Genomic DNA, 17,516 nt, shown 5'->3' on the forward strand with positions numbered 1-17,516 from the left:
TGAAAACATGGTAGAAACAGAAGGAAAAAGGACAGACACTGAATGTGAGTCCTTCCCTAGAGTTGACCTGAGGCCAACGAGGACCACACTTGGTCCTTTCCGGAAAGCAGGGTTCTGCTTGCCAAAATCAGGTGTTTGGCAATGAACCACTGCAGCCTGTTGATCATTGCTACAGGAGAAAGAAGAAAGAACTCACCCTGGTCTTGGCCCTTGAACTTGAGTAACACTCATTCATGTCAGTATTTTACACTGTCTCTTCTCAGGGTGCCTCAAAACCCAGGCTGGAGAGCTCGGGTTCTGAGATGATGAGCTTGTTTAAACTCCCTCTTTCTAGGGTCATTCAGAAAGCTGACTCCATTTCCCCCTCCCCGTGACCCCTAAGTTGACTTCAGATATGTTAAGCCACTCTCTGGTGACCCAATAATAGTTTGGGTTTGTTTCTTGGTTGCGTCCTACATGGGAATGGAAGCTCACAAGGGCAGGGCCTGACTGTCTTTTCCATGGTCTCCTCAGTGCCTTGTACAGACCCTGGCCTAGGCCAGATACTCAAATATTTGTTGAATGAGTCAATGAGAATGAATGACCTATGCTTCAACAAGGAGGAGGGCTTCACACTCCCTCTCACTATAAAGTCTGTTGATTGGTGGAGAAGTGACTATACATTTGTCCTCCAACTCTCCCAGACTTCTTTCCTTTCTTCTTCCCTCTCTCCACCTCATATTTTCTTCTTTTTTCTTTTTTTGAGATAAGTTCTCACCAATTTTCCCAGACTGGCTTGAATTCATGATCCTTTTGTGCCTTCTCAAGTAGCTGGGATGTGCTGCCATGCCTACCCTTTTTTTTTTTTTTTTTTTTTTTTTTGTGGTGAGGGGAGGGAAACCACCTTTTTTTTTTTTTTTTTTTTAAGGAAGAAGAAGGGTTGGGCTCAGTGAAGGGTTGGCTCAGTGGTAGAGCACTTGCCTTGCATGCATGAGGCCACATAAGCAAAAAGAAAAAAGCTGGAAGTGGCGCTGTGGCTCAAGTGGTAGAGCGCTAGCCTTGAGCTGAAGAGCTGAGGGACAGCACCCAGGCCCAGAGTTCAGGCCCCATGACGGGACCCCCCCCCCAAAAAAAAAAGGATGCAAAAAGATGCAGGAAGAAGAAGGGAGAGAAAGAAAGGAGAGGGGAAGAGAGATTAATGAGAGTTTCATGTCTGAAGGCACAAGCCAGGTACATAGAGGGCTAGGTATGATTCACAAGGCTGCCTTCTGCTCTGAGCTCTTACACAGAGATCTACATGGCACATTCTCTATTCTTGTGGCCTGACTCATTTCCATTCACCCAAGCTGGTCATTTGGGGTTTCAGGTGAGAAACCATATTTATCTTCACCATATTAGAAGCAAGTTTAGAGTCCATTGGTGGTAAAAGAAAAAAGAAGAGTTAATTAATGGAAGTTTACTGTGGCAACATGAGCAACTGAAATGCCTTTTTCCTCCAAAGAAATTAAGATAAAACCAAGAAGGGTTAATGGTAGACTTGTTAGGCCAAAAGCCTGAGGGGGCAGACAGTGTCCTGGCCCCTGGGGTGTTCTCCGAGAGGCAGTCAGGGATAATGTGGCTGCAACAAAGCCTCTTGGGCTTGGCTGACAAGGAGAATGGTGATGCCCCTAGCAGGTCTGGGCAATGGAAGAAAGGCTATAAAGCCATCAGTAGACTGAGCCACTGGGTTTCCACACAAAGTAAGCTCCTATAAACAGACATCTGCATTGTGACTGAAGGGCTAATAAACTTGCCTTGGAAAGGACAGGGTTTCCACTGGGACCTATTCATAAGCAGTACCCTACTGGGAGGTGGTACCCAGGGACAAGATCCTTTTGAGGCCTGGCAAGTGTCAAAGCTGCCTCATTATGGGAATTTGCCTAGCCATCCCCAGCCTCTTCATCACCGTCACTAGGGAAGCTCCATTACCATCATCATCACCATCATCATCACCATCACCATGACAGATGGCTGTTGATCATCCAACAGGCTCATGCGTACTGGCATCACAGAGCACCAAGTAGGTGTTGTGCATGGAAACTTTGGCAGGTGGATGGGGAATAGCTTCTATTCTGCTGGGAGAACAGGAGCATTAGTCAAGTGCTTAGAGAGCATCACCAGAGACCTGATGGCTATGGGCAGCTGTGCTTCTGTCCTCCAGATGGCCCAGATTAGCAGTGAGTTTGGATCTCTGTTCACTTAGTGGAAATTCAGCAAGAGGAGTTCTAGCTCTGTGCCTGCTCAAGGAATACCAATAAGGTATTATATAGATATAAAAGGAACTAAACCAGTAGAAGATGAAACTAGCAAAACTAAAAGTGTAGACTAAACCTAGCTAAGCTAGTAGAAAGAGGGAGAAAGTTCTACTATGCTCTTTGAAAACTTTCAAAGAATAGTATTTAACGGCATTATTTTGCCAAGTATGTAGTTTAGGTTGGCAGTGTTAATGGAGGTGAAAAAGGGAAGATGTACTTGAATAATATATCCAGATGTTTTGTAAAATCAAACTGGGTAACTCTAAATTTGAATAATAATCATAAAATAGAATATTTATACATGAAGCATTTGGACAGGAAACTATGACAGATGTCTCCATTCCACATAATTGTGGAATGACTGCCCTGTACCAGGCCTGGACTGGACAGTGATGGAGAAATCCAACTTGGGCTTCGATGTGGATATATAGCTCAGAATCACACCACTCAGCAGACATACACAGGCATACACATTGGCTTTCTCCACAATAGGAATAAGGCCTGCTAATTTTGCTCTATATGAAACAATGCAAGCCCTATATTTCACCTGGCAGCAGAATTTCAGATTACAAAAGAAGCAGCGCTGCTCATTTTCCTTTTCATCTATAAAACACCCAGAGAGGCTGCATGCTGGTGGCTCAAGTCTGTAATCCAAGCTATTAAGGAAGCTGAGATCTGAGGATCAGGATTTGAACCAGCCTGGGCAGGAATGTCTGTAAGACTCTTCTCTCCAATTAACCAGCTAAAAGCTAGAAGTGGAGTGGTGACCCTAGTAGTGGGGTGCCAGCCTTGAGTGAAAAAGCTAAGAGACAGTGCCCCTGCCTTGAGTTCAATCCCAGTACCAGCACACACACACACACACACACACACACACACACACACACACACACACAAAACCACAGCCCAAATCACCAAAAACAAAAACAAACCCAGAGATAAATAAAGCACTTACTTTGTGCCCACTGTGAAAACTGATGTTGTACAGACCTAAGATATCTTTGAGAGGGTTTCTGCCCTTGCTGAATAAGGACTCCATTGGGCTTCATTACCAACCCAATCTAGAAGGTGCCAATTAGGAAGAGGCATCCTGTGGTAGACAGGACCCAAAAGCATGGGTATGTAGGCTGCCACTCAAAGGCCCTGAAAGTGTTAACCTCCAACAGTTATAGGTGTCTCGTTTATACCCCAGTATAAATCTGTTTATTGTGACTGGCCCTACCCAATGTGCTGGTGCTATAAAGCTCTAATGGTCCCTAATAAAGGTGGAAGGCTTCTAACAGCACACAGTTCCTGAAATGGGGACTGGAGTGAGGGAGGGGAAGGAAAGCAGGCAGATGATGAGCTTAACAATAAAATATCACAATGGTAAACCTCCTTCTGCACTTCTAGCCACAGAGTCCTGGGCCCCCTAGATCAGAAGTAACACATACACTCTCCAAGACCTCCATTGCCAGATCCCCAAGAAGTTAAATGGTTCGCCCACTCCTGCTTCTTAGTGGCTCTGGTCTCCTGAATTCTAATCTGAGCTCTTATCTCCCAGTTGAACCAATCAGAATTATAGTCAATCCTTGAGAATGTGTGCTCTCTCTACTCTAGTGATGTCTAACACTAGTCGTATTTCCAAATCTTAGGGCACTTGTTTCCAACTTCTGATCATATAGATGTGGATGGGTGCAGAAACCATGCAGATTTTTAACAGGATCCTCTGATGATTTTTATACATTTTGGGAAGGAGATTCAAGAACCACAGATATTGCTAATACTTAAGTGTTGGTCATCTGATGTCTCAGATAACAACCAAAGTTCAAAGAAAGGAAAATTCTTCCATGTTGAAATAGCAAAACCATACCATTGTCAAGAACCCACTCAGGGGCTGGGAAGGTGGCTCAGTGGTAGAGCGCTTGCCTTGCATGCTCAAGGCCCTGGGTTCGATTCCTCAGCACCACATAAGCAAAAAGAAAAAAGCTGGAAGTGGTGATGTGGCTCAAGTGGTAGAGCTCTAGCCTTGAGCTGAAGAGCTGAGGGACAGCGCCCAGGCCCAGAGTTCAGGCCCCACGACCGGACCCCCCCAAAAAAAGAAAGAAAAAAAGAGAAAAAAAAGAAAAAAAAAAAAAGAACCATTCAGGGAAATGAAAAGGCTCAGAGAGGCTAAGGACTGTACATAAGGTCATGATGCCAAAGTGTAATTTAGGGAGCTATATCTTGCTTCTCAGATGCATATGCCTCAGTCTAGTCCTGAGAAGGGACTTCCTGTGAGCACCTGTAAACTTCCCTTTTGGAATGCCCTTAAATTCTAAAGATCATCTCTACCATGTTCCTCCAACATGTGAAGTATGAGACCTTATGGACTTTCCTGACAGAGCTGGCTTTGGACCAACATCCTCAGACCTCAGCCTCCTGAGTAGCTAGTTTTACAGGAGTGAGCACAATAGTGCCCAGCAAAACTTGGCTTTTATGGTTCCCAAAAGCCTTTGAAGGACGGAGTCCTCTCTGGTTGGTGAGTCCTCTATGGCTGACGAGCACATGTGCTGTGTGCTCTTGCAGAAGCTGCTTGGCCAAAGCAGAGGACAAGGGAAAGCATGCTCACAGAGTAGCAAAGTGTCTTCCAGAAAAATCAGCCCTCAGGGGTTTTGCAGAAGCCTTCAGGGCTCACTGTTGCCATGTCTCAGTCTTTCTTATATCTCCTTTGCCTGGCTCTGAGCATGCTCACACTTAAGTGTGCTCACATCAGCCCTTAGGAGACAGGAAGGTCTAAAAACAAAGGGCAGTGGGCTTCTCAGATGCCAACTTCCACCAGCAAAACACAACCGCCCCCTCTAATTGACAGGTTCCCAGAGCTAATTGCTAACAAGCAATATACACAAGTGGGGCACTCACACCTCCATTTACTAGCAGGAAAAAAATGTTCTAGTGGTGGCAGAAATTCACGGTCATCCTATGAACCTGACCTTTTTCTCCATGGTCATGAGCATCCGCTCCCAACACCAACCCTTCCAGGACACTTCTCAGCTTCCTCTTACTGTTTGTGTATTTGTGCCTAATGCTTTATGACACTGGCTATGCCTAGTGGGTGTCATAGACCAGGCCCAGGAAACATGCCCAATATATGACAAGAAGCCAGCCTAATATATGACAAGAAGCCAGCCTGAGTCTGCCACACCTGCGGAGAAAAGCCCCCTAGTTGAAAATACTCAAATTCTATAAACATCAAGATTGAACTAAACCTCCAAGTGGGACATGGAAAAGGGGAAATGAAACCTCAAATGACAACAACAAACAATAAGCTTCTTCAAGGAATGAGACTAGCTATCATTGGCGGGAGTCTTCTATTTATCCTATACCATCATCTATATCCTATTTAATCTCTCTATTCATCTGCATGAATGGGTATCTTCATCAGACACACTAACAAACAGGCTTGGAGATCCCAGAAACTTTCCCAGGGTCATACATCAATAAGTGGCCAAGGGGAGGTTGGAATTCAGGACCATCTCTGCAGCCCAAGATTTTGTGACATTACCCACCAGATTGTTAAGAGCTTGTTGGGGTTGGTGATGGGAGGCAAAAGCAGGCTGAGTGGTGGGGAAATGAGATGCCAATTGAGTAGCGCCAAGATGACTGTTATGCCAGGTAAGTTTCCTGAATCATCCTCTTCAACAACATCAACCGGCAGATATTTGGGCCTCATCCTCCAGCCACACAATCAGAATCTGCATCTGAACACAAACCTGAGAGTGGCTTCTACAGGGAGAAGCCTTCTAGTTAAGTTCTCAAATTCAGCTGCATAATAAGCTCACTTGGATAACTTTGGATCATTTGGATAAGGTCTGTCCAGATCCTCAGAAATACTAATTTAATAGGGCTGGGCTTTAGCATGAGTACCAGGATGATCAGAAACAGGACTCCTTGGGCCATTCTAAAGAGGGGCAAAGCTAAAGGGCTGTTGTCCAGGGAAAGGGGGAGGTTTCAGCCAACTGAAGTCTGCTGGCTCAAGCAACTTGTTTGTATATGAAGTATTGAGCTAAGAGTCTCTTTCACATCATTTTTTTTTTTTTTTTGTTCAGTCATGGGGCTTGAACTCTGAGGCTGGGCGCTGTCCCTCAGCTCTTCAGCTCAAGGCAAGTGCTCTACCACTTGAGCCACAGCGCCACTTCTGACTTTTTCTGCTTATGTGGTACTGAGGAGTCAAACCCAGGGCCTCATCCATGCAAGACAAGCCCTCTACCACTGAGCCACCTTCCCAGCCCTCTTTTACATTTTTAAATGACTAAAATATTTTAAAAACACACTGTGAAAAATTAAACATTAATGGAAACTTCAAATTTCCATCCCTATCCACAGAGTAGTCTTGAAAGCCAGCCATGCTGTTCATTTATGTACAGCTTATGACTGTTTTTGTGTTCCAGAGGCCTAGTTGAGTGGCCAGGACTGGCCTGAAATGTCTAAAATACTTAGTTTATAGATCTTTACAGGAAAAAATTGGCTGATTTCCTGAAATATTTAGTATCTGACCTTTATAGAAAAGATATACTGATCCCTATTCCAGGGTACTTGTGGACAGCCAGAATGATAACCAAGATGAATGCTTCATTTGACTGTATTTTATTAGGGGGAGGTGTGTGTGTGTGTGTGTGTGTGTGTGTGTGTGTGTGTTTAGTGTGTGTGTGTGTGTGTGTGTGTGTGTGTGTGTGTGTGTGTGTGTGTGTGTGTGTACGTATGATATGTTTCCTGCTTTCTTTCTCATGTGAGTTTTACTTCCCCTTGAAAAGTGGGTTGAGGCATAAAGCCAGATCTTGTGCCTTCCATGAAGCAGGTAGCTTCAAAGGCCTTTGCATCTCTCTCTCTCCTCTCTCCCTCTCACCCCCACCTCCAGTGCTTAATTCTCTCCAAGTTTCTGCCATTTCCCATCAAAACCTTAGCAAACAGATTCCAAGAGCACTTCATAAGCTACAGGCTGGAGCTCATTGCTCACAGGTAGCTTTCTTTCTCCTCAGAGAATTGGAGGTGGCAAGGAGTCCTTGAACCCTCTAGGATCCTTCAGGGGAACTAGGCATGCCCAGTAGGACTGCCTTCTGGGATAGGAGTCTAGTATCTACTGACCAGGCCCCTTTGTGCTGAGGTAGGAGCCCCACCAGCTTGGTTTCTTTGTATGCAGACCAGGGCTAGTCCCCTATCAGGGGGAGGCTGACAGCAGAATGCCTTGAAGGCTGGGATTCTTAATCTCATTAATATCCTGATTGTTTTCTCCAATCTAGTGGGGGTGGTACCTGTAAGATAAAATCCTTTAAATTCAAAAGATAAAATAGTAGTCAGATAAAGTCTCAAAGAAGGAGAACCTGGGAGCAGTGTCCACTCCAGCCCTAAATGAGGATGAAAGTATTTCCTACCCGAGCTGAAGTCCCCAGGCAGGATTCATCTCTCTTCCAAACTGAGATGACCCGCTACTTAGGGAAAATGATGCTCGTTGACTCTGGGGATCCTTGCTGCTGAGATGAATATTTTTACAACTGCCCTCATAAACCCCCTCTCCTCGTCTGTTGTCCAGGGCAGGGGCGGGGCTCCAGAGGTGAGCCTGAGGTGCCTACAATGTCTCAGAAGTCCCATTAAGTTGTTAAGGCTTTTAGTGCCCCCAGACAGGGCCCAATGCAAGGGCAGTTCAAATCCCAACACAGATGAGGATGAGGTTGTGGAAGAGGGGGCTTTGATTTCTTCCCACAGAGTCCACCTTGGTCAGGGGCAAGGGTTGGGGAGGAAATGGTAAACTAACCAGACTGCAAGAATCTCCAACCTGACTCCAGCTCTTTGGTTATATTCTCACAAAACCTCTCTCATTCAGAAGGGAACAGCAGGAGTGTGGGAGAAAGGAGTAAAATAGGCTGTGTGTGTGTGTGTGTGTGTGTGTGTGTGTGTGTGTGTGTGCGTGCGTGTGCGTGCGTGCGTGCGTGCGTGCTTGTGTGTGTGTGTAGGTTTTCTGCCTGAAAAGTTCTAGAGTCTTAACAGCTCAATGTCTATCCCTACTATTTACTAACTCTATAAACTTGGGCAATTTACCTACATTCTCCTCTGATCATATAAAACATTTATCGAAATGAGCTCCAGGAAATGGAAACAAGAGGCTCTTTCTTTGTTGTTGTTTCTGTTTTCTTTTCTTTTTGTCTTGTTTGTTTGTGTATCTGTCTTTGGGAGGGCAAGGGGGGGGGCACAGAAGTGGAGGGACAAAGGGTGAACAAATGCAGCAGTGCTACTCACTAGACACTACGTTGAAAACGAACTATACAACCTGTGGGCAGGGACGGGAGGGAAAAACTGGGGAGAGCGTGAAGTAAGGCGTGACATTGTCCAAAAAGAAATGTACTCCATTACCTGAGTATGTAACTGTAACCCCTCTGTACATTCCTTTTATAATAATTTAAAAAAGTAAAACCACCTACATTCTGAAATATCTTATTTTCCTTGATTATAAATCCAGAAAGCCAATACAGATGACATCTACCCTCCAAGCTCACTGGGAAGGTTCAATGAGATGATGCATAGAGCTACTCACCCCAGGGCTAGGTACTCAGGAAGCGCTCAGTCAATGATGGCTGTTCTAGTTCTCCACTGAGTACCTTTGAGTTTTCTTGAGTTTTCCTTGGGTCCTGCATATTTCTGTGTCAGGGAAAAAAGCATCCTCGCAGGTATCCTGGCAAAGAATCAACTTTGCTTAAGACAGACCTAAAGTTATATTCCTGCAGGCCACTGGGGAGGAGGCAGCAGGGGTGTTAAAGAAAAGCGGGAAGCCAAATTCTCTTTTCCATTTCTGATCCCAAGTCAGGACAGCCAAGTCTGGTGGAAGAGGTACAAATAGAGGTTCGCCAGAAAGGGAGGAAAAGCAACCACAGAAATAATGTTTCTTAGAAAGGTATGTTCTTTTTCACTGTGCCTCACTTTCCAGGAAAATGAAACCCCACTTTCTCCCCAAAAGGTGAGGGACATGATGTGTGGGACAGTGAAGATTGCTGGAGACCTTTTGTATTCCCCTTGCCTCCTTGGGGCCGTGGCTAGGTTGACATAGCTGCGGACTAGAGCAAAGTGTACAGTGAGCAAGGCCACTGGGATCCAGGCAGCAAATGATACCACAGCCTGTGCCAAGACTAGGCCAGCTCCCATCTCACAGCCAACTTCCTCCTTGAGCCAATCAATACAAGCACCAGTCTCCAATCAGTCCTTTTTCTTGCCGCAGCCCTGCCCTCTGACCTTTTGGGGGCCTTTCTCTTGATTCAGCTCCAGAATGGAGGTAGAGGCCATCACTCCGGGCCTGCTCAATGGACTCAGAATGGGCTGTCATGGGCCCTATAACCAGGGATGACTCCTGCTGGAATGGGGAGGGGGGAATAGATAAAGGCCTTCCAGGCTGAAGATAAATGGCTGCCTGCAGCCTGCTACAGTAACTTCGGGCCCCCAAGAAGAGCAGACAAAGGGTGCCCCTGTGACTCTCACTGGAAAGATGAAGGCCTATCAGCGGCAGCCAGGCTGGTTCAAAGCCCCAACTTAATTGTCAATTAAGCATGCATAAGGGAGACAAAGCCATGACAACCCTGGCTGCATGCTGGTGTGTGATTGTAAAGCTGAGGAGGGGCTCGGCTGAAAACAGCTGATTCTGCTGACAATGTGTTTGTAGGGCATCTTGTAACCAATCGGCTGCTGACAGAGGCAAAGTGTCCCTCCCGTCCCCTCCCATTGTGCTGGACATTCCAGGCCTAGGGTCACACTGTGGTCATCATCGTGGGCAAGTGGGCCACAAAGTGTGGCTGGAAGGGAGGGGACTCGGAGCGGATGCTCAGCCTCTCCAGGAAGTGGGTTTTAGGGGAAGATTCTTCTCACAGGTATGGCCAGCCCTCTTGGGTCACACACCAGAGTTTGGAAAGAAGAGAGGGTGGAGAATTGGATATCTCCCAACTCCCAGCCTAAGACATTACTAGTGCTGACTCTGGGTGTTGGTTTTCTCTTAGCAAAACAGAGGTCTTTTTGTGTTCTACCGTCACTTATATTTTTGGACATAGACAGAAACCGTGCCTGGACCAGAGGGCACCATGATGAAAAAAGGACACTGTGATGCCCCGCATGCCAAAGCCTGCCTGAGTCCTGGTCTCCAGCTTGCTGTTTGCCTAGCCTTGGGGACATGGCTTAGGAGCATTGTCCTAGCTCAAGGGATGCCATCCTCCAACCTGGAAACAAGGACTTGAGGCTCAACCCCAGCATCCTAGGCAACAACCCTGAGGCCACTTCTGCTTCCAGTCCCAGAGCTAGGATATCCCACAGTTTCTTAGGAATAACCCCCAGCATGTGAATAAAATTCAAAAGAAGATGGATTTCTACCGCCTGCCATTCTTTCCACTGCCACCTGTTTAGCATTCCATAACACTAAGAATAATGATGGTGATGATCATGATGATGATGATCATGATGATGATGATCATGATGATATTAATTATGTGGCTTGTTGGGAAAGATGGTGGTCATTCATTCACCCAATAAGGTAGGTCCTGTTTTTCTCTTTTATAGTCAGGAAACAGCCATTTTTAATAGCTGGCTGGATAAAGCACTCAAAACTAGACTCAGAAAACCCAGTCCCTGGGCTTGAGTCTTTTGTGAAAAGTTAGCTAGAGAGAAGGCAGCCACTGAAAATATCTGCCGTGACCCATACTTCTTCAGATTTTCTTTCTTGCCCCCATAAAGCCCCCAAGGATAACTGCAGTCCTAGTTCTGACATGATAAAATAAAACTCCAAGAGGACAGAGCCATGTGTCCCTAGAATTTCTTGTTCCACATTGGGGCCTGAACTCAGAGCGTTGCTCATGCTAAAGAAGCTCTCTACCACTCAGATGAATGCCCCAGCCTGAGTTTAGTGTATTGCCAGGACTTGGTTAGCACTAGAGCATTGATTCTATTGCAGGAAAGTCTGGTACCCAACAATCAACAGACCTGACATCCAGTCCTTGTTTATGATCATCACTCTGCATAGCTTTGTCAACTCACTGCCTCTTTCCAGGCCTTAGCTTCTTTCTTTGAAGCTCTAAATATCATTCCATGATTTTTTATAAAGGTTCAGACTTTTGGGCTACCCCAGAGGACCCATTTCCATTGGGGTGTGCCTTTCTCAGCTTCCTACCTGAGGGGGGTATGTTGGGGGGGGCAGATATCCAGTCCCTCTCTGCTGCCCCTCTGGGAGGTTTCTAATATCTGCTCTGTCCCTAACATCCTAGCTTTCCTTAGTATCTCTAGTTAGGATACAGAAAGCCTAAGCTAACCACTGACCCTGCAGTGACCTGGGCACAACCCCAGCTTGTCAGAAAGCTGCTGGGCTTTTGTTTGGCTTACAGGCTCCCTGACTTTGGTGTGGAGATCACAGGTCTCAGCACAATGGCCATTGTCTTTCCAACAATATCCCTTGCCCCAGCCACACCCCTTTCCCCTGGCTCCCAAATTCAACTCAGGAGATCACCACTGTGGGCAAGTACTCCAGCCTGGTTAGATGTGGGCCACACACCATCATCTACTACCCTCAAAACTCTGTTTTGAATTGCCATAAAGGATCTAGATTATTCTGCTATTCAGTCAGCATTTGCCTGGGGGGTATCTTTTTCTTTCAAGAACAGTCTAAATGTTCATCCCTTGGGGATGAACCTTTCCTTTCTGTGGGAGCAGGACCCAGGAAAAACCTTAGCTCAGGTCCATGTTTCATTCTAGTACTGTTAGACCATGGGAGGGGCTATATTATAGACATGGCAGGCTCAGAGGAAATGCCTATGCATTGCCCAGCTGATGGCTCTGAGTGTGTCTTGATGACACAGATCATCCCAATATTTGGATCAGTTCCTGGGCCTTTCCCATCAGAAACACTGCCAAGTGAGGGGATGAACAGGTTTCAGAATCACTCCAGAGTTACAGGATGGTTGCTGACTTTTACTTTGCAAGCCTTAAGCTAGAGTAAGAGGCTGGACTATGTTTTGCCTGCCCGAGCACCAGACAACCATAAACCTATCAATTGTAAGAAGGCAGATTTCCTGGAAGAAACCAAGGCCCAGGACAAGTACCTGAACTCAGCCAGTAGCTACACAATGTTCAGTGTATTGGGGTACTTTTCCACAAGAAAAATGTAGGTTGCCATCCTAATAAACCCAACCCCGTAGGTATCAGGGAGCCCTGTCTGGGCCCAAGCCAGAGCTGGGCACAGAGTAAAAACTTCATCAATCATTGCAAAGCTTGACCAGACCTTATCCTACAGATAGTAGGATATAGAGCAGCGCTTCTCTAAAGGCCAAAGGATTCAGCTGGCATCAGAGAAGAATGCTGGTTTGACCAAGGATGGCAGAGAGTGGCCAGGATGACATTCCCCATCACCACAACCCCTAGGTTTGCAGTTCAGACCTCACCATGCCAACAAGGCAATGCTAGGCAAAACCCTAACTGGCTGACTCAGCAGCCACATAGGGAGAAGAACAGGCCAGAGAAGAACAGGGACAAAAGGTTTCCTGGGGACCAGGCTCTCCTTTATACCACAAAGAGTTGGAAGAATCCCGACCCAAGCCATATACTTGTTCATGAGAAAATTCTGGCAATGAGAAGAGACCAGGTCAAGGGCCATCCCAGGGCATTTACTCCTCTGAAATAATCTTGAATCAAATCAGACTGGTAGGAAGGAACAGGATGATGATTTTTTTTGTGGGGGGGGGTCCGTTGTGGTGCTTGAATTTAGGGCTTGGGTGTTACCCCTGAGCTTTTTCTTTTCAAGGCTAGGGCTCTACCACTTTGAGCCACAGCTCGACTTCTGGTTTTCTGGTGGTTCATTGGAAATAGGAGTCTCACAAACTTTACTGCCTGGGCTGGCTTTGAACTGTGATCCTCCAGATCTGAGTCTCCTGAGCAGCTAGGATTATAGGTGTGAGTCACTGGCGCCTGGCCAGGATACTTTTAGAGGCAGTGAGGCCCAGATCCTGCTTACCTGATAGCTTGTTTGGAGGAGAGGTGCTGGGCTGGTGGTGGGGGGAGCCATGGCTGAGCAGGGGGTTCAGGTTATGCGTCTGGTTGGAGCTGTAGGCATCCATGGCTAGCTTTTGCCGGAATGCTTCTTCCTTTCTGCGGTTGGCAAACCAGTTGTAGACCCGGACTTCAGTGACTAAGTTGGAGCCCAGGCCGTGGGCTTTGGAGGGAGAGACACCTCGTTGCAAACATTCTGCCCTGGAATGGACAGAGGGTGATGGTCAATGAGGATGGCTGGGGAGTTGTTGGTGCTTGGCCTCAAATACATGTTCACAGAGGCCTTGGTTGGGAGTATATAGAAGTGGAGGGGCAATTGGGGGCTGGGGAAAATCCTCATCCTGACCTAATGAGGATGACTAGAGCAGAGACCTATAGCACAAGCCCAGAGCATGATATGCTGCCCTGGATGGAAGGGCAAAAGTCTCCAGTGTGGCTCTGATCAGAGGAGAGCAAGCAGAGACAAGACAGTTTCAAGACAAGGCCCAGACAGGGCTCTCTGACACCTCCTTAGTTTTCCATTCTTCCTACCACACAAAAGGCAAAGTCCTTCGTTAGCTATCTTACAGAGTCCCTTCCAAACCCTATGAGAGGACTTCTGAGCTTCTGGAGTTTAGAAACCCCCAAGAATGCCAGGGAAGGCAGATTCTTATTCATAGCCAGAGCTCCCTCAAAGGGCAGGCTGCGTGGATATAAAGGAGGCAGCTGGAAATAGTGGCCCCTCTTTTATTAGTGCTGAAGAAACCCCATACCCAGGTATGAACTGTGTTTGTAGATGGCACTAAATGATGTGTGTGTGTGAGAGAGAGAGACAGAGACAGAAACAGACAGAGAGAGAGAGACAGAGACAGACACACAGAGAGAGAGAGAGAGAGGATTCTGTGGCATATGTAGGCCTACTGTTCTGCCTCCTGCTTCCTGGTCTGGCTTCCTTGGTTGTGTCCTTCCACTGTCCAAACTGGGCCAGGCAAGAGACAGAGAAAGGGGCCACAGGCCTTGACCAGAGCAAGGAATTGGCTTGTTTTGTTTTGTTGTTTTGGGGGGGTTGGTCATGGGGTTTCAACTCTGGGCCTGGGCACTGTCCCTCAGCTCTTCAGTTCAAGGCAAGTGCACTACCACTTGAGCTACACAGTGCCACTTCCTGTTTTCTGGTGGTTTATTGGAGGTAAAAGTCTCATGGATTTTCTTGCCCGGGCTGGCTTTGAACCACGATCCTCAGATCTCAGCCTCCTGAGTAGCTAGTATTACAGGCTTGAGCCGCCAGCACCTGGCTTGTTTTGTTTTTAAATCAATATGGAAGTCAGGCAAAGAAAGGAAAGAAACAAAATGATATCCTAAGGATTACCAGTAGGTTTTTTTTTCTTAAATTACACTGTTATTAACAGAGAATAAACTTTACTGTCAGGGTAGACAGAGCAGACCAAACAGATCCAACCAATTCCTACTCTCCTGCCCAGTTTATTTTTCCTTCCTTCCTTCCTTCCTTCCTTCCTTCCTTCCTTTTTTTGAGACAGGGTCTTTTGTTATAGCCCAGGCTAGCCTGAATTCTTAGTTCCTCTGTATCTGCCTCTTGAGTGCTAGAATTATAGGTGTATTCTACCACATCCATCCAACCTAAGTTTTTTTTTGAGGGGGGGGCAACTAATGGGTGTACAGTGGTGGAGGCCAGAGGCAGAATCTGCAGCTAAGGCTTGCCTTGGCCTAGGTAGAGTTCAAAGACATGACTTTCATTTTGCTGACATTATATTTTGCACCAGGATTCTCCAGAGTATCTTCCTTAGAATAGTCACTTATGGGGGAATTATTAGTAAGTACTCCACACAAGAAAGACTCTGGGATGGTTAACCAATAAGTTACATGAATTCTTAACTGTAGGACTCCTAACTACATTAGTATGTGCTGTGACACCCTAAGAAGAAATATCCATGTGATAGCTCTTAAACTTATTTACCAAGGAACTGAAACAGCAGCTCTATGGATCACATTTTAGGAACCCCCAACTTAGCCACACTTAGCTGAATAACTGTCTTACAACCCCAGGAGGAAGGGGATGAATCTTGGGTCCATGTGCTTGCTTGCTTCTGGTATCATTACCTGTTGCACTCCTCCACTAAGGCCTCCCTTTCTTCCTTGCTGGGGTTCTTTTGTCGATCGTAGGCCTGGTACAAGATTTGCTGGGACGCGGGCCCCCATTTGAACCGGTTACGGCGCATCTTCTTGTTGGTGGGCTCAGAGCAGGAGTCATCGGACTGCCCAGGCCCCTGGCTCTGTTGACTGAATTCTGGAAAGAGAAACAGCAGCTGATCCTGACTGCTTTTGTCTGTCATATTTCCAGAGCTCTGGACTGTCTGGTTGAACTCTGAAAAGAGAAAGGAGTAGATTTGATAGGACCTGTAGCCTTCACTTGGCGGAGACAGACAGACAGACAGACACGCAGACAGACAGACAGACAGACAGACAGACAGACAGACAGACAGACAGACAGACAGACAGATGGACAGACGGACGGACAGATGGACGGACAGACGGACGGATGGGCAAAGACCCCTTTGTTCCTAAGCTTTTCACTCTTGTTATATGAGGGGCTAGAGGCAGTATGGCTTACGACATCTCTCCCTGCCTATCACTGCTGACCCAGCAAATCTGCCTTTTCCTTTGCTTGGCTTGGCTCAACTATAGCCAAGGATTTTTTTTTTTTTAAAGACAACTACTTTTCTTTGGCCCATTGGCCTTTAAACATGAAGCAACGCTCTGAGTCCTGAACTCTTAATTTTGATGACAAAAAGGGGATGACCTCAATTCAGTCTCAGGTACCAGAGAAAGCCATTCAAAGGTACAGCTTACTCCCATACAACACATTCAGGGTCTGTACATAATGTTTTAAAATAGATATTCCTGGAGCATTGTATTTGAAAAATAGGACGATCTCTGGAGCTCAAGTGCAATTTCAAAGGTCTCCCAGGAATCATTTGTAAGGGAGAAAACTCATGAAGGAAGAGGCATAGAGGAAGTGCAGAGACCAAAATACAAGTCCTTCCATGTTTGCAGCTGAAGGCATTGGAGAAAGATACCCATAAATAGAATGGTGCTCTCTGCCCCTTTCCAGGGTCCAGGCTTAGTGATCCTCAACACCTTTTTCTTGAATGAAGGAAACAGAGGGCAGTTTGACCTAGTAGTGACATGTTAACCTATGTTGAAATGAGATTTGATATTCACTTTATTAAAGAAGAGAACTGTGCTGTCCTCTCCTCACATATGCACAAAGCAGGGTACATCAGGGCTGATTGATTCCATTTTACAGATGACTAGACAGAGAAACCAAGCACTGTGCTGAGGAAGGATGCACACAAAATCCATTTCCTAGCTCTGGTCCCCATGTTCTGACTCTTAATGCTGTTCTTCTTTAACTCCTGAAGTCACTCCTACAGATCTCCACGAGTCTCAGAGCACTGAAGACCAGGACCTTTGAAGCCTTATAATAATAAGCCTGGAGGTGCCAGCATTTGTGTGAGTGAGTGCATTCATGTGTGTGTGTGTGCACATGTATGTGTGTGTGTGTGTGTGTGTGTGTGTGTGTGTGTGTGTGTGTGTGTTCAAACTCAGACTCAGCAAGGCAGGGGTTCTACCACTCCAGTTATACCTCAAAATGATGGCTATGCTATCATTTTTTTTTTTTTTGGTCGGTCGTGGGGCTTGAACTCTGGGCCTGGGCGCTGTCCCTCAGCTCTTCAGCTCAAGGCAAGCGCTCTACCACTTGAGTTACAGCGCCACTTCCGGTTTTCTGGTGGTTTATTGGAGATAGGAGTCTCATGGTCTCTCCTGCCCGGGCTGGCTTTGAACTGCGATCCTCAGATCTCAGCCTCCTGAGTAGCTAGGATTACAGGCGTGAGCCACCAGCGCCCGGCCTATGCTATCATTTTGAAGTGCTATCTTTCTTGTTCCTTTGGACAACTGGATCCACAAATCTCAAAGTTTGAATCATGACTTTTTAATTTATTTTACAACAAATGATACATTTTTAAAAGAGGCATAGAAAACTGTAGCTTTCAAGGGGAAAATTGGTGTTCTTTGTAGGGGGGACAATTCATTAACTGGAGTAATAACCATGGCCCACAGCAATTGCGATGGTTTAAAAAAAAATGAAGACTTTCACCAAGTTTTTCCCCCTAAGTTTTCAGAATGATTTATACATGATAATATCATGTATGTTTTAACTCTCCAAAA

At 46.2% G+C, this 17,516-nt stretch overlaps 1 protein-coding gene across 3 annotated transcripts in view; it reads right to left on the bottom strand.

Annotated features, from left to right (window-relative positions):
- Hnf1b (HNF1 homeobox B) overlaps positions 1 to 17,516 on the bottom strand; it is a 59,764-nt gene that overhangs the window by 32,450 nt on the left and 9,798 nt on the right. For 2 of the 3 annotated variants that reach the window (XM_070027165.1, XM_070027164.1), the window contains exons 3-4: positions 15,387 to 15,573; positions 13,258 to 13,493 (exon numbers count right to left, since the gene is read on the bottom strand). In XM_070027165.1, the coding sequence (XP_069883266.1) occupies positions 13,258 to 13,493; positions 15,387 to 15,573 (423 nt within the window). Of the gene's footprint in view, positions 1 to 13,257; positions 13,494 to 15,386; positions 15,652 to 17,516 lie in introns of all 3 variants that reach the window. The other variant, XM_070027163.1, reaches the window with a different exon arrangement.

Source organism: Dipodomys merriami, unplaced genomic scaffold (genome assembly GCF_024711535.1).
Source record: "Dipodomys merriami isolate MVZ:Mamm:240054 unplaced genomic scaffold, mDipMer1.0.p SCAF_19, whole genome shotgun sequence".
NCBI classification, from domain to species: domain Eukaryota; kingdom Metazoa; phylum Chordata; class Mammalia; order Rodentia; family Heteromyidae; genus Dipodomys; species Dipodomys merriami.